At 32.2% G+C, this 15,914-nt stretch overlaps 1 protein-coding gene across 1 annotated transcript in view; it reads right to left on the bottom strand.

Annotated features, from left to right (window-relative positions):
* The window catches only part of LOC132915422 (uncharacterized), a 383,223-nt gene that overhangs the window by 80,002 nt on the left and 287,307 nt on the right, over positions 1 to 15,914 (bottom strand). Inside the window, exons 19-22 of the mRNA XM_060975216.1 lie at positions 14,501 to 14,533; positions 13,448 to 13,558; positions 7,883 to 7,929; positions 2,092 to 2,261 (exon numbers count right to left, since the gene is read on the bottom strand). Coding sequence (XP_060831199.1) covers positions 2,092 to 2,261; positions 7,883 to 7,929; positions 13,448 to 13,558; positions 14,501 to 14,533 — 361 coding nt within the window. The remainder of the gene's footprint in view (positions 1 to 2,091; positions 2,262 to 7,882; positions 7,930 to 13,447; positions 13,559 to 14,500; positions 14,534 to 15,914) is intronic.

The following is a 15,914-nucleotide window of genomic DNA, read 5'->3' as shown; positions in this document are numbered from 1 at the left end:
AAATATATTTGACGTGTTAAAGGATAATTCCTAGCAGCTTTATCAATAATACACTATATAAAATTTACCTGTGTGTCACATGTAAATGTGTTATCAATAAAATCAATTTCAATCCGTAGTTGTCTTAAAACTTTTATTCCTCGTGATGAGCACTACACGATGCAATGAAGAAGTTTGACCTTGAAATACTTTTTTTATTAACAGATTTCCAGCTATCCGAAGCTGGAGAATCACCTGTCAAAGTCATGACAAATAATTTTTCAACGTCCTGTATTTTCAAGTTACAAGATATTTTGTTTCAGTATACATTGCACAGAAACCCACAAAAGTATTTGAACAGTCAATTACCATTATATTAATAAACCTTGATATTCAGTAAAACCATTTTTAACTTATCACATTTTTAAGATAGCTATTTCTGCTGTATACTAGTTTCATGTATATGTGCTCGTATTGGTTTCAAATTTTACGAATATAATAATGACAGTCATGTCTCACTACAGTGGCAATGAAATTTTGAAATAATGCACATAGTATATTCATAAAAATTTTCTGTGTTATATGTGCGAATACTTTCAAGAGCTGTTGTAAGTATCAGGACACTTTGGTCGATTTGTAGTAACAATATGTGAGTTTTACGGAAATATACAAATTATTGACGAATTAAAAATTAGAAGCAACAATCACTACCTTTTTATGAAATCACCAGGTTATAACCCTAAATTGTCCATTAAAGAACATAGCAATAAAATATTTTACTATTTAGTATTTACTATCATATACATCTTCTATTTAAATATTACTCTTTGTGTTAATATCAAAGAAATAATAATAATATTCTATAATATTTAAGAGTTACAAATATTAGATATGCAAGGTATTCTAGTAATCACAGTACAGTAGTAGTAAGGTAGTTTCTACAGTATATGAAAAAATAAATCGAAAATATAGAATAAAAATTTTTTCATCTCGAGAGATCAACTATGCATGAGTTAGTTTCATTCAACGAATAGTTGGAAGAAAATTATTCTACTTGAACAAATAAATCGAAAATGCAGAATAAGATGTTCTCATTGGAATCTTCGTTTTCGAAAAAATTCAATTTAGATAATCGTCAAAAATGCATGTACATACGATGCTAATTCATGACATTTCATTTCACATTTTGAACTTAATTTCGTACGTACAATAACCTGGTGATTGTTGTCTGTTCACTCATATATATGTAGTCAAGAATTAAGCAAGTTCGCATATTTGTGCTTGATTTTTTCATAAACAAATCGTCGAACAAAATGCATGAAAAAATTGTATTCATCTTTTTTATGTTTTTCATACAGATTCACTCTCCTAGGAATTGTTACCCGTCACACCTTGTACTATATAGAACACTGACTTTCAAAACTCAATTTGTTTGATTTATAATATATCTACTATTATACGTAGCTGTGATGATTATAAAGAATAAGATCATAACAAGTTGTTTGACCGTAGTTTTATTATCAAAATATAACTTGTCAAATATCGGCAAGTATCCAAATACTTTCGAGCAATAGTATTTCTTTGCGCTCTCATAAGTTGTTACTTCATTATTACGCATGTAAACGTTATGAACAACGAAAAAAATTTATTAACGCTATTAACAGTAAAAAATATTCCTTAAACTACCTTTAACGAAGATTTTTGAAGAATTTACGATACCAAATGATAGTTTAGAGTCTCGTAGTCGTTGAAGAATAAGAACTCAGGTGATATATAAAGATTAAAACCGTCATGCTTAAAGGCGTGAAAGTATAATTTCATTCGAAGCTCTGAGAATAAAACGAAAGTTAATGACACGACAACGACCATGCAGAGTCTTAGCAGAAACACAACTTTTGTTAGTAATTAAATACGAGATATAAAAAACTCAAAGTGGCAATCGATCAATTATATGTTAACATGCCTGCTTAAATGACATCAAACCATATCAAACACCAAAAAAAATAAGAAAAATATTCATAGAGAATGTAATAATAATTGCAAATGCCTTAAAAACATAGAAATAGACTTAAAAAGACAAATAGAATTAGATCGATGAGTTTGAGAACTTACCCTTTGGTCGTTCTGGAGCGGGTTTACGAAAGCCATGAAGAGGTACGTCACCACCGCTTTGAACAGTTTTATAGGCCAGTCTTTGTTCAACTTGACTCAGCGGGCTGATATCTTCCTTGCGACGGAACACCAGAGTAGAATCGCTTTCGTATCCTGATTCTTTAAGAGCACTGTAAAAAAAAAGAATTTCCATAACTTTAAAATAATGATTAATTTTTAGAAGATTATAAGAACAACAGGAATAATAAACTAAGATATATTGTAATTAAATTACAACGTGTTTTGTAAATAGAGACATTTCATTGCGTACAGTATGTTCATGCTGTTAATTCTTAGGATATTTTTATTCATAAGTGATACATTTGTGAGAAAAATAGGAAAAGTCCAAGGTTTACCATTTTCAATACATAATGCGATAGATTTTATATAGATTTATATAGATTCATATAATAACGTGAATATTTCATATAATGATGATAGTTATACTATAAATATGTCAAAATTATATGAAAGCGGAGTAATTATCTACAAGCCTACCGAATGCTCGATTCCGCCGATTTTTGAACATGTAGAAATAAACATTTTGAATAACATTTTCCTATTTATATAACTCCCGCGTGGCCTTAAATTTGAGATATTAGCAAAAAATTGTTGGTATCACTGCAGTGAATTCTTTTCAGCTTGGCCACGCAACGCACTGGCCTTCCAACCTTACTTCTTACCATGTGTCCTGTTTATTATGTGTAGCCCAGTATTTCATACCTCTATGCAGTTATAGGATGTTCCTCCGATGTACAGAATGTTTAAAAATTATTTGTCATTGCTTTGGGAGATGACTCTACACCTTTGAATCGGTAGAAATCTATTAAAAAAAACGACCGCAGAATTGATCTTGAGCATAATTTTCAAGATAAAATCTTTTTAATTCCAACATGTAATACTCATTACGAGGAATATGAATTTCAAAGACAGCATGGCTGACAAATGAACTATCCTTTAGGAAAAAATGTTAATGTTTTATTAGCCCTTACATTGACATCTGCAATTTGCATTTCAAACGTGAATGCAGAAATCAGTTATATATTAGGCTTTTTATCTATCGCAAGAAATATTAGAACTATGGCAAAAATAACAATAAAAACATTATCTTTATTCTCTGATATATCAACACTACACCTCAACACTAATATTTTTGTTTGACATCCTAGGCTTGAAAGAATGTAACAGCAAAGATTATTTGTCACAGGAGTGATTGGCTGGCAAAAATTATTTGCCAATAGTATAAAAGGATGACAAAAATTATTTTCCACCAAACGAAAGGCTGACAAAGATGACTTGCCAGTAAAATAAAGGTATAACAGAGATCAATCGCTAGTATAAAGAACTGTAAAATTTATTTTAAAGCGAACTGTATATAAATTGTATGTGTTTGGTGTGAAATGTTTCTAACTTGGAAATGAGTTAAGACTCAAGGAAATGGTGAATAAGTTGTTAATGCAGACTGACTAAACTCATCCGGGATAAAGCTCTTATAGTCTTTCATATGCGAGATGTCGGCGGAGGTAAAACACGCAGATTGGTTGTCTAAGTATTTTCGATTTTTCAAAAGTGGCGAAAACTCGCGATTGTGAGCGGCTTGACGCTCGAAAGGAATTGTAGGTCAGATAGCTAATTACAAATGTGTGGAACGTATGGTTTTATTGGATGCACGACTATTAAGGTAATGCCCCTTCTAGATATGATACAACATCGACTTTTATGTTCGACGATCAGATCACGATCCCTGAAATTCGTAAGACGGAGGATGCCCGTACTATACGACTAACTGTGCGTATATGACTCTGTCGTGTCCGGCAGTTGGACCACGACCTGGGGGTGTCATTAGACGGGGGACTACGCTGCTCTTGATAACTGCTCCTTCGCGCCTCTATCCCTCGTGTGTGACGATCAAACCACGACCTTTCATTTTCGTCAAAAAGGAGACGATAGCTATTGACGACTAATTTCTTGCATCTATCCGGCTGTTGATCGCTCAAGATAGGGATGAAGGTAAAAGTTTGCTTCTTTTACCGAGTGTTTTATGACACTGTTGGCCCTTCAAGAGTTTTCGAGCCTATACACCTCTTAGGGCCCGCTCAGCAGTGTCATAAATCCTTACCTTTTCAATGATTTCAAATAGGTGGTCAATTTAATATGATTGGTAACTTTTCTTCAGTAGGTGACTACCTCCATGTTATTAGCACAGAGCGATCCTCGAGGACCTGCACGGAAATTTCGCAGGTTTTACTTAATAGCGCGTAACAAACTCTTATGACGCGTGCTAGCTCGACCAATGCTGGAATAAGGTTAAAAAAGAGGAAATACCTGAATCCGTGACCGTGACAAGTAACTGTGACAAGTAAATGGCTGCATAACGTTATTGGTGTTAGGAAAGACAGAATTTCTTGGGCTTATAAATATAAACGTACAAAGGCATAAAAATATAAAAACATACACATATAAAGACATATATATGCGTAAGAATATAAATGAATAAAGAGATAAAAATATCAATGCAGAATATAAGATAAGCGTAAGAAGAAATTCTGACTTTATATATAAAATTTCGTATATAATGACCCGCGAAGGATATCTTTGCGTAATAAGTTTAAAAAGTAACAAATAAAAGAAACTAAAGAGATAAAATGAAGTAAAAAGGTATCTCCAAAATAAAAACTATAATCTACAAATAACTAGATTAAACCCTAAAACAAAAATGGGGGAAGGATGTAAATTAAATAATTAAAAACACTGAGAATAAATTCTCTCGACATTCATTGGTGGATTGCTGTGATAAAAATGCTAGTTTTAGCATTGAAATGTGTTGCGTCGAGTGGGTTATCGTGTGGAATTGTATGTTTCCCATTCTTTACGAAGGATGATGAAAAACATATTTGTCATAAAATTATTTTCCAGTTCACAGGCGCGAGTCGCTAGACGCAAGCAAAAAAATATTTTAAAATTTAATCCATCATCTTTTCATAGCTTCGCGGCTGGGAGTTCGAAGTATAATATTTCAAATCATTAACCGTGTTTACGAACAAATAAACGATGGTAGCTGCGCGTCTCGAAATTATTCCCCTGAAACCTTTGTTCCTCGTGATGAATACTACAGGTTGCGATTAAAGAAAATTAGACTTTGAACATCATGTTCAAGGTAAATTTTGCAGTCACTTTTTTTAACAAATCTCCATCGATCGGAAGGTATAGAATCATCTCTAAAAGGCATAGCAAATGACCTTTGAAGACCCTGTACATAAGTATATATTAATTTATAGTTTATCATTAAAACATTCATTTCCCCGCGACATCTACGGAACTATGTAATTAGTGAAAAATCAGTGAATTCTATAACTGTGCGTCTGTGGCAGCGTATACATCAATGTCAGCTGTGGACCACCGGCCGCTTATCTTCTGTTTATAAACGAGGGTCAGGCGGATATAAAGGCGCAACTGCATATGCAAGGCCGCAAGAAATGACTGTTATAGCTCAATTAAAAATGAATATCACCAATGTATGTATTGCGCTTGAGTTTGGGTTAGCTTCTTTAATCTAACCGACGCAAGGCGGCCGGCTACACTTGCTTAAAATAATAACAATTATTCTATTTCGTAAAACATTAATTATTTGTTCGGCTATTGTTACACTTAATTTGTTATTATGTCACGAAAGCGTTGCCATCCACCTCACGACGGCTGGATTAAGAAGACTGTCGCAAACCCAAACTCAACACATTGATGATAACCACTTTTAATTAAGTTTTAAGTTATATATAACAGATATTTCTTGCGGCCTCGAATATATAGTTGTGTACGGAGCTTTAAGTTCGCTTAAACCTCGTTCATATATAGTATGTTCATGTTATAATGAATCATACTTGTCCGCCGCAAGGTTCCCGATGACCAATACTAACGCATACGCTGTTACGAACGCACAATCCAGCTGATGCACATTTTTCGCTGATTATGTAAATAGATTCAGGAAGCAAAAATGTTAGATATGTACTTTTTCATTCGAAAATTATAAAACATAAAAAAGTTATGAAGAATCGAAAATTTAAAAAAGTAAATGTTTCTGATCATGTACTAAACGCACAAGAAAGTCTGACGTTACAAGAAAGTCTGCAACACCGCAACACACTTTCGTAAACCTGCTATGTGACTCCGACAACCGATACGCGTATCCTGGTTCTATATGTATACGATCACGATATAAAGAGGTATAAAGAGGTTTAACGACCGTTAGGAAAAACCAATAAAATTGAATTGTGTATAGCCGTAAAAAATCAACAGGGCAGATCAACAAAGTTCGCGTTCTTGCGAGACAGATAGAGATGAGTAGAATGTTCCTGTTTTGGTCGAAAACATTCGTCGCACGTCACGTATGCGCAAAACGAGAATCTTCCTGTCTTGCATGTTAATTTTTATAAGTAGTGACGACTTAATTTTTGCACGGTTTTCCCTAGGCTCTAATATATATATAAATATCGAGACCTGTTTATGTGATGGCTTATTCGACTGTGCACTAAGGTTACAAAGGTGGCGACCGAGAAACACGCAGTCCTACGCTGCTCAAATATCAGCAAAGTTTTAATGTAATTATTTATTTGATGTAATGTAATTATTTATTTGATTAATAAGAAAATATATGTAACGAAAATATGAACTAATTGTTTCTAGTAACCCAAATTTTTATTTTTAATAATTTTTATAATAAAAAACAGAAATGCGACAACCGAATTATAGAAAGAATTTATTGTAATATTATCGATAGCTTTTTGGGAATATCACGGAAACGAAGGCCGATGATTATATATATAGGAAAGAGTTATTCAGAATCATGTCGCCGGCAACATATTTGAAAATCATCGAAATCGGTGAAAGGGTATTTTTTCGACAAGTACATCGAGAGTAATAATAATTTCTAGTTAGCCCCAAATGAATCATTAATATCAAAATGTGTTATGAACTGATTAAGTCACATGTTTCATATGTTTCGAGTCAAATTTTGTTTAGAAAATTGTAGCTTTTGAATTTTTTGAATACTTTAATGTAATCCCAATTAAATTGCGCTAAAAAAGATTTAATAATTTATAATACAATATAATAAAGCTGGATAAGTACCAGAAAATCGAAATCAAAGTTGAACACTTATCCAGTAAAGATATCACGTCTAACTATAGATAGAACGTAAAGAAGGATAGCGCTAGTGAAGGAGAAAGAGGTTCGAAAATTGAATTAATCAAAAGAAACATGTTATTGAAACAATACTAAAGCAACAACGAAAACTTTTTATTTTGCATATTTTTCTGATTAAAATATGATCAAGCAGCATATATGCTTATTTAAATGAATGATAAAATTTTTTTTCACCTATAAAACGTACGTAAATACATGTGTAAATGTGATTTAAAGTATATCGTCTTTGGCACCATCTAATACAGCCATCTAATAATCTAATGTACGGGCCATCATACAGCATCTAATATGGGAATGCGAGGAAATGATCAGAATGGAAGGTATATGAAGACAAGAAATAGCAAGAGGACAGGAAAGAAGAAAGGATTGGATGAGAGAGATAATCACATTAAGAAAGGAGTAATTTAAGTTATGTATTTGAAATATTAAGTTAATATTGTTTTTAAGAAAGATTTAAACACAATCCCCTTTTAAAGATAAGAAGACGAGAAAAATAAACAAATATTACCACTACTGAAATGATGTTTCGATCATAAATCAAAAATATACTTACTGTGACATATATGGTTTCACTGGACGACTATTGCGCTGATCAAAAGGCTGAAAAACAAAAAGATCATTTATTAAATTCATTAAATAAGTTCACACATAATGTTTAACATGCTTTTCATATTTTCATTGATTGATAACTTCAAATTCGTGATAGCTTTACATCGACGATAAAAATGTATAATCAACGTTGTTTTCATATGTACACAAGACCACGCAATTATCGATATAATGCCTACGAAACATTGAATGGTAGTTACACGATTCATGCAGCATTCGGCTATGTTAAGCGTAAATTAGTAATAAAGAATGCAAATAAATAAATGAGATGCTATTGGGGTGAGGTAACGTGAGTAAAGTATTGGAGGTAACATAGCAGTAGCATATTCAGTATTGAACGGACAGAAGAAAAATAATTTCTTAGAGGATACATCGATAGCGATAACAGCAAAAATGTAAGCTAAACGAAAAAAGAAGGGACTACTTCGATCGATACAAATAAGTAGAATACTTAACATATCTTTCAATATAATGTTTCAATAGTACTATAGAATAGAGATAATTAACTTTATTGACAGGTTCTATCAATAATGTTTAAAGATAAAATGCAATAATTTAATTTTCTTGGTACTAAGGCTGTTTATGTTGTATATTAATTAAATATTGATGAATATTATATAAAATAAGGTAATAAATGGCAATAAACTAAGACTGTAATTCAATAATACTTCGATATTAAAATTAATTTCTCTACAAAATTTGACAATGCGACAATATTTTAGCTTTAGAATATGAAAAATATTAGAAAAAAATTATACAAATTACAAGAAAATTTTTATTACTTTAAATTGTCGAAAAGAAAACTTTATGCAATGTTAATAGAAGCAAAGGATAATAGATATAAAAACAAAGAAAGGAAAAGTATAAAGGATAAGGAAAGACGTATGGCACCACTTTTGTATTTGTTATCCTTTCCTTTCGTACGGTGAGTTTTACAAAATAAAAGTTAAAAAAATCAAAACATCTACTAAACAAATCATTTTTTGTAGGAAAACTCAAGTTGAACCGATTAATGTATTAAAAAGTATATAATTTCATCTAAAGAAACGAAGTTGACCTTTACATGACTTTTACGCGCCTACCTACAGAAAAAATAATAACATCAAAAAAGGCCCGATTGGAGCCAATCAAATATTGTCTAAAAAAGTTTACGCTACAGATAACACTAGAGATGCAGATCAAGATGTCCCTATCAGATATTGCCATGCATACGAGGCGTTCGCGGCAATTTGGATCAGCATCTTTTTCGTAAACAATAAGTATGAGGAAAAAATGAAAGAGAGAAAAGACGAATGGATCAAAATGAACTAAATATTAACAACAATATTCTTCTCGCAAGCGCAAATATGCATGTACATTTTGTATAGTTGTACTATTTATCTAAATAAATGACCTTACTTCTTTTTAATACATGGAATCCTTTCATTTTATGAAAAAAGTATTAGGTTAACATGGTAAAAAATTAATTAGTTTAAAAGATATCCTAACTTTAATTTTGTAAAATATCATATGATAAACAAGGAAAAACAAAACGCAGTACTCTCATATTTATAGCTTCTTTATCTCACATATGATGATTTCTACACAATTAAAATTAGAATATCTTTTAAACTAATCAATTTTCGACCATGTTACCCTAACACTTTTTCTCGCAGAATGAATGAAAGGATTCATATATGCAAAAAAAGGGAGCTTCCCACTTAAAAAAAATAGTGCAACTGCAAAATACACATGCATATTTGCACTTACGAAAAGAAATGATCGTTATTATGTAGTTTAGTTTAAACCATTCATATTTCCCTTCTTTTATCTGTTCGATAAATTTATCGTTTACGAGAAAAACGCTGATCCTAATTAGCGCGAACACTCTGTACAAGCTATAACACTGGTTTAATAATCCGACCGAATGATCTTTTTCCTTTTCTATAACTTTCAGAACTGAAATTATTTCTAATTCTTTTACGTTTCTCCTTTTACGTCGCGACGAATTCACATATGAAAGTAATATTATGTTGTCTCTATATAAACTGCAAACTGTTACTCCAAATATTAAATTAAAAATGAATCGTTTTTAAGTAAGTTAAATTAAAATTATATTTTTATTAATAAATATCTTTTCCTTATTAAAAATACATCTCTAATAAAAATATTGGAATTATAAATTAATAAATTAGAAAAAAATGTTAAAAATATTATAAAATATTACATGTATAAGACACATTAAGCTATTTCTCTAAGTTCTAATCAAATGTCTATAATAAATAAAACCAAAATTCCTAATATTAATTATCAGATGTAATACTGGAATTTAATGAACACTATATATAAAAGTGAAAGTTGTCTACGTGAAAAATTATTTTCTCTTGATTCAATTAAAATATTGGTAGTTTGAGATTTCAGAATATGTATAGTATAAAGCATGAATATTTCTAATATCTCATGTTCAAAATAATTTATATGAATTTTATTTGATTCATCACAATCAGCTGTTTGAAATTCCTATAACGATCTTTATCAAAATATCTTAAAGAAGAAGGAAACATTCCTTCATAATCCTTTATTAAAACTAATAATATAAAAAAGTATAAAAAAATTATTTGCACAAGGAAACAACCTAAAAAAGTGAGACAAACCATATTGAATAAAAATTCATGTGTTCCTTTCAACTCGAGTAGCGAACTGAAACTCGTTCTACGGACAGCGTTCTTATCTCAACAACTATTTGCGAACTCTACTGCGCTCGCAACCCTTATTCTTCGACATATCTTCTGATAACAGAACGTTCTGGGCATCGAATTGTTAAGTCGAGCAACAAGTTCTTGACGATTGACAAGCACGCTAGAAGACAAGAGGTTTAAATAAGACAAAGACGATTGGAAGATGGTAAAAAGTATATATAAGCAGAAGATACACACGTGCAACGAGAAATTCAGACAGCTACGCGGAAGATAATAAATCAAGGAAAAGAAGTAAGAATAATATATATGCATACTGTAAGCATAAATTCGTGATACAATTGAAGTAAAGAAAATCCTACAATTCAAGATTATGTGAAAATCTAGAATAAACAAATTGCGTTGGAAGCTTCATTTTTTTTTTTTTTTTTTTTTTTTAAATAGAAGTCAAGGTTGAAAACTTGTCTGGTATACAATTGTTCATGAAAGTATTTGATTATTTACCATAGACTTTTATGTACATATTATATGTGCTACATTAAATATTTTAAAATTTCATTGGTACTATAACGGAACAACTATCATGATTATATTGGTAAAATTAGAAACCAATCTGGAAATGCGTGTATACAAGTTACAAGAAATTTACTACAAACTATATTTAGTAAAAAAATTAGTATACAGCATGAATAACCATTTTCAACATATAATATGTGTTAAAAATGGTTCCACTGCATATCGAAGCTTATTAGTATAATGATAATCGAGTGTTTAAATATTTTTATGATCTCTGCGAAAGATATACTTCAACAAAATATTTTGTTCGAGTCTCAATTGCAGTGCTAATGAAATTTCAAGACGTTGCCTATACCATATATAATACATTTGTGAAAGTTTTTAGAAGTATTCAAATACATTTTTGCTTAATTCCCAACGAGACAGGTGTTGCTATCGTTCCAAATAAATCGATATTATCTACATTTTAGAATAGCAGTATTAAAAATGACGATATGAAATAAATTATTTCAAATAATTGTTTCCTATTTCAAATTCATATGTAAGGTCATCCAATTAACTCGGAACCCTCGCTCGCGAGAACATTGAGAATAAGAACAGAGTAATATGTACATTTACTATTAGAATCAAATATTGTAATTACATTTCAGGTAAGGATAATTCAAGATTCCAATTATTAAAAAAAAATTTTGTAATACGTGGGAACAGTACCAGAAGCGCTTGCTTGTTTCGAAGCTTCAGAAACGCGTAGGAATATGGAATCATCGCGCGAAAACGTGGGGCTCACTTTCACAGTGATCGTCTTCTCCTTATTGTGACGTCCAATTTAAAGTTCTCCAGCGATAAACAAGTGGCTGTGTTGTCGTCTAATTATACTTCTAGCAACAACTCATAGCGGATGAGCGACATTTCATCCAAGTAATAAGCGTATGTTACAATGTTGCCATTCTCATACGTTTTCGCAAACGCAGGTTCCAAATTAAGTGGATAACCCTGTAGAATTTACCCAAATATAGTAAGTTTTATTAGATACAGAATTAGGTGGTTGTTTTACATGTGAAAATAAATGGAAAACGTAGAATAAAATTTTGTCGTTTAAGGCATTGTTTTAGATAAAATAGAGTTTAAATAAAACATGTTCAATCATCAGATTCCTGATTTTCGTTTTATTATGACCTATAGAATCTCCTTGACTTTACTTGTACCACAAATTTATACCTACGATGTATAGAATAAGGCTATCGTTACAGTAGATTGTGTTCTCTGGAACTGTCGTTCTGACTAATGAAACATCTGAAAAACAAAATGCATGTATGTATTTGCATTATAATAATGTATACGTATATAAATTATTTATAAGCCATGTCGATGAACTCGATAAATAAAAATACGGAGGAAACTGATAATTACAAGGATAATTTTGATTTATTTTGATTTATTTGTGATTATTTATACTCTCTCCTTAAAAAATAAATTTGTGGAAATAAGTCTGTTTTTTTAAACGTCACATAACATTGACGACTTCATAAAAAAATTGAATTGATCAGTTTGGCTTCTGAAAGATATATATTTAATCATTCTGATATATTTTTCAGAACAACAGTTCATCAGAATACGCAGCCACAGTAACAGCCATATCCTAAGACCGGTAAAGAGAAAGAGAGAGATTCGAGTAATAGAGGACAACGTCATCGTGCATTCTACTTGTCGACGATGTTGCGGCCTCTAACCCGTGAAACAGCCGACGTCTGAACGTTGGCGGTGAGAAGAGAAGGTGTCGTTGATGATGGTGACGATAGTATAGTGTGATTGGTGCTGGAAATAGAAGAAGACGTAGAAGAAGAAGAAGTGGGCGAGACACGTTGGTGATGGTGATGATGGAGGTGGTGGTGATGGTGATGATGGTGGCGATGACGATACTGTTCGTCGCTGGTAGCCTCTAGGAGCGTCGATCTGATAGCGGTCGATCTATCGCCTATCGGCGAGCTTGATCGACGTAAGCAACGATCTGGCAACACGAAGCTCTTGGATCTTCCTTCCAGCATGCCAGCGTGCCAACCACAGTCGGCAGCAGCCCGTTCAAGAGGTCGTACAATCCGATCGATTTTTGAATCATCCTTGCCACTTTTCGTCCCGATCGTTCTTTCTGTCGACCGATCGATATTATAATCGAACACATTTATGCTCGACCATAGCTTTGAGCCGGTTTGAGATTTCATGTTCTGGACACTGGCACGGGAGCTTTTCTCCACGAGACTCGAACGAGATTTCGAGACGACCTCGAGGGTTTTCGAGCTGCTGACCGCTGATACTCTTACATTGTAACTGCTCTCCGGTCGGTAGGAGAGGCTCAGAGCACGGTGGCTCAGCTGTGCATCTCGGAGCTCCTTCATTTCCATACCCTGGGGATGTCCATTCTCGTTCAACCACTGTCCCGTTGTTATTTAGCGTTGTTATACAGTCGGCGTCGGTGTCGTCGTCGTGGTTGTTGTAGGTAGTTGCAGTTGTCAACGGCATCGTCCACAGACCAGGGAAAGACGCGTTATCCGAGACCGTCCAAAATGCACACGAACGGACACGATACGTAAACACCAAAGACACACACACACACACACACATGGACATCGATCACGAGATATGTATTACCAATAGAATAGTTTTTTGGTTAAACAGAGACAATTCGAGCGAATAATAGGAATTTTTACTTGATTTCGATTTCTTTTTAGAGAAATTGTCTCTAGGAATGGGATTGTGAATTTTAAATAGGTTCACATGCATGGGTCACCTCGTGCGTTTTTTATTAGGTGCAAGGGGCTCGATTATATTAACACACAAAGATTCAATTGTTATATTACTCGAAGCTGTTAGTTTGAGAAAATTTGATGCCAAAAATGATACAAAAATACAACGGGAAAAGGAAATGTTTTTGAGTTTTTGATTATTGAGTTTTACGTGAAATTATAGTTCACAATACTTTGACGTCTCACTAGTGTATTTTAAAAGTGAAGTTAATTAGATGGATATTTTTCGAAATGGATATTCTATAGCTAGATTAGTAAAATATTCAATAGATGAAAGGTCAGATTTGAATAAGACGACAGGTAAATTTTAATTTTAAATGTAAATATATGTATCAATTGTATTCTTACTGAATGACTTCGTTGTAACTGTATAACACTTAACGTTATTTAACGGCAAACTACGTGACTTGAAAAATTTAAGGTCTGAATGCAATCCATTTCGACCGTACAAACTATCCAGACTGATAGGAAAGAGAGATTGTACAGGACTCGATATCGAAGAACAAGTGGAATGAGGAAAAAGTGGAGCTAATCCTTATTTAACTACGATTAAATATAAATGTGTCGTACCCCGTCAAATATATCCATGACCTCGTCCCACCACTAGAAACATAGAATTAAATATAGCGTTAATTTCTGCACTAACCATGTAAGGTTAAAATGATATTAAAATTGGATAAAAATAACTGAAGAATGTATCTTTTTGTGACTGCTTTTCATTCGCTACATATTACATACGAATACATTTCTAACATATTTAATTGATTTTTATTTATATTTCTAATGAAGTAAATTATCGATTTTAAATTTCTTGAAAAATACTAGAAATATGGCGAAGGAAATATTAAAATAAATGTTAAATATTTATTTCTTCGTAATTCAAATGATATTTCTTTTATAATTAAAGATAATTGCTTTAAATTCGATATCATTAAAAATTAATGGAATTTTCCAATTTCTCTACTTTTATCTGCATATTCTCTTCTGTCTGAGAAAAATATTTTAATTTTTAGATGAAAAGCAAGTCACTGTTTCTGATCATTAAAAGCAGCGCTACTGAAGCTAACTAAATAAAGAAATGAAAACTGAAAAACGAGTATGATAAAATACCGATAAGCATGGACGAGACTGCGTGCGCTCGATACTTCTGAAACTCTAAACACATCGAAATGTTTTTACACTCGAAAGAAACGTAACATGACATCCATGTGGCGAAAGAACGTGTCACGCGTCAACAAAAGAAGCTTTCGAAAAACCTAGTAAGAAAAACAATTGTTTCGTACTGATTTCAATCGTTCGGTTAATCGTTACCTTCCTTCTCGTCCGTTTGACAGAAGTCGGCTAGAAGCAAAGCCATTTCAAACGATCAAGTTCCAGACACACTGTGTTCGGGAAGCTTCTACATACATACCGTGTATATTGTCATTCGACAAAGTGACGACAATAATCGCATTAATATGCATTAATCAAGCGTCACTTTGATTAGAAATTCGCGAAAAAGCAGGCAACGCGGAATTTTCAGCCCAACTGGTCGTCGAATAAATTGAATAAGACTAGAGATTGTTCCTTGGCCAACGGACAAAGGATATGACATAATATTTCTCTAAAAATTTTTACACTTTTTGTAATGATGGAATAAAAATAGCACAGAGTGGATGAAACCGTCTCAACAACATTAAAAGTACAGGCAAAATTACAGCAGAACAATTAATTTCTCAAATATTGAGAATACTGTGAGTGAGTATGTATACTATTTCAAATTCTTGATATGTTAAAGTTAAATCTTTTAATCTAAGATACATTTCTCTGTTGTCATTTATTTCATTTTCAATAAGTTTCTTTTCAGATAATTATTAAATAATGATTACTTTTTACAAAGAGGGGCAATATAACTAGAGTTTAGACACGAAAGATGATAAAATTAGACATAATTGGGAACTATTTCTCCTATTTTTGAGTAGTAGAATAAATCTAATATAGAAAT

Source organism: Bombus pascuorum, chromosome 17 (genome assembly GCF_905332965.1).
Source record: "Bombus pascuorum chromosome 17, iyBomPasc1.1, whole genome shotgun sequence".
Taxonomy (NCBI): Eukaryota; Metazoa; Arthropoda; class Insecta; order Hymenoptera; family Apidae; genus Bombus; species Bombus pascuorum.
The sequence above is the reverse complement of the archived record's forward strand: the minus strand, read 5'-3'. Positions and strand labels throughout refer to the sequence as shown.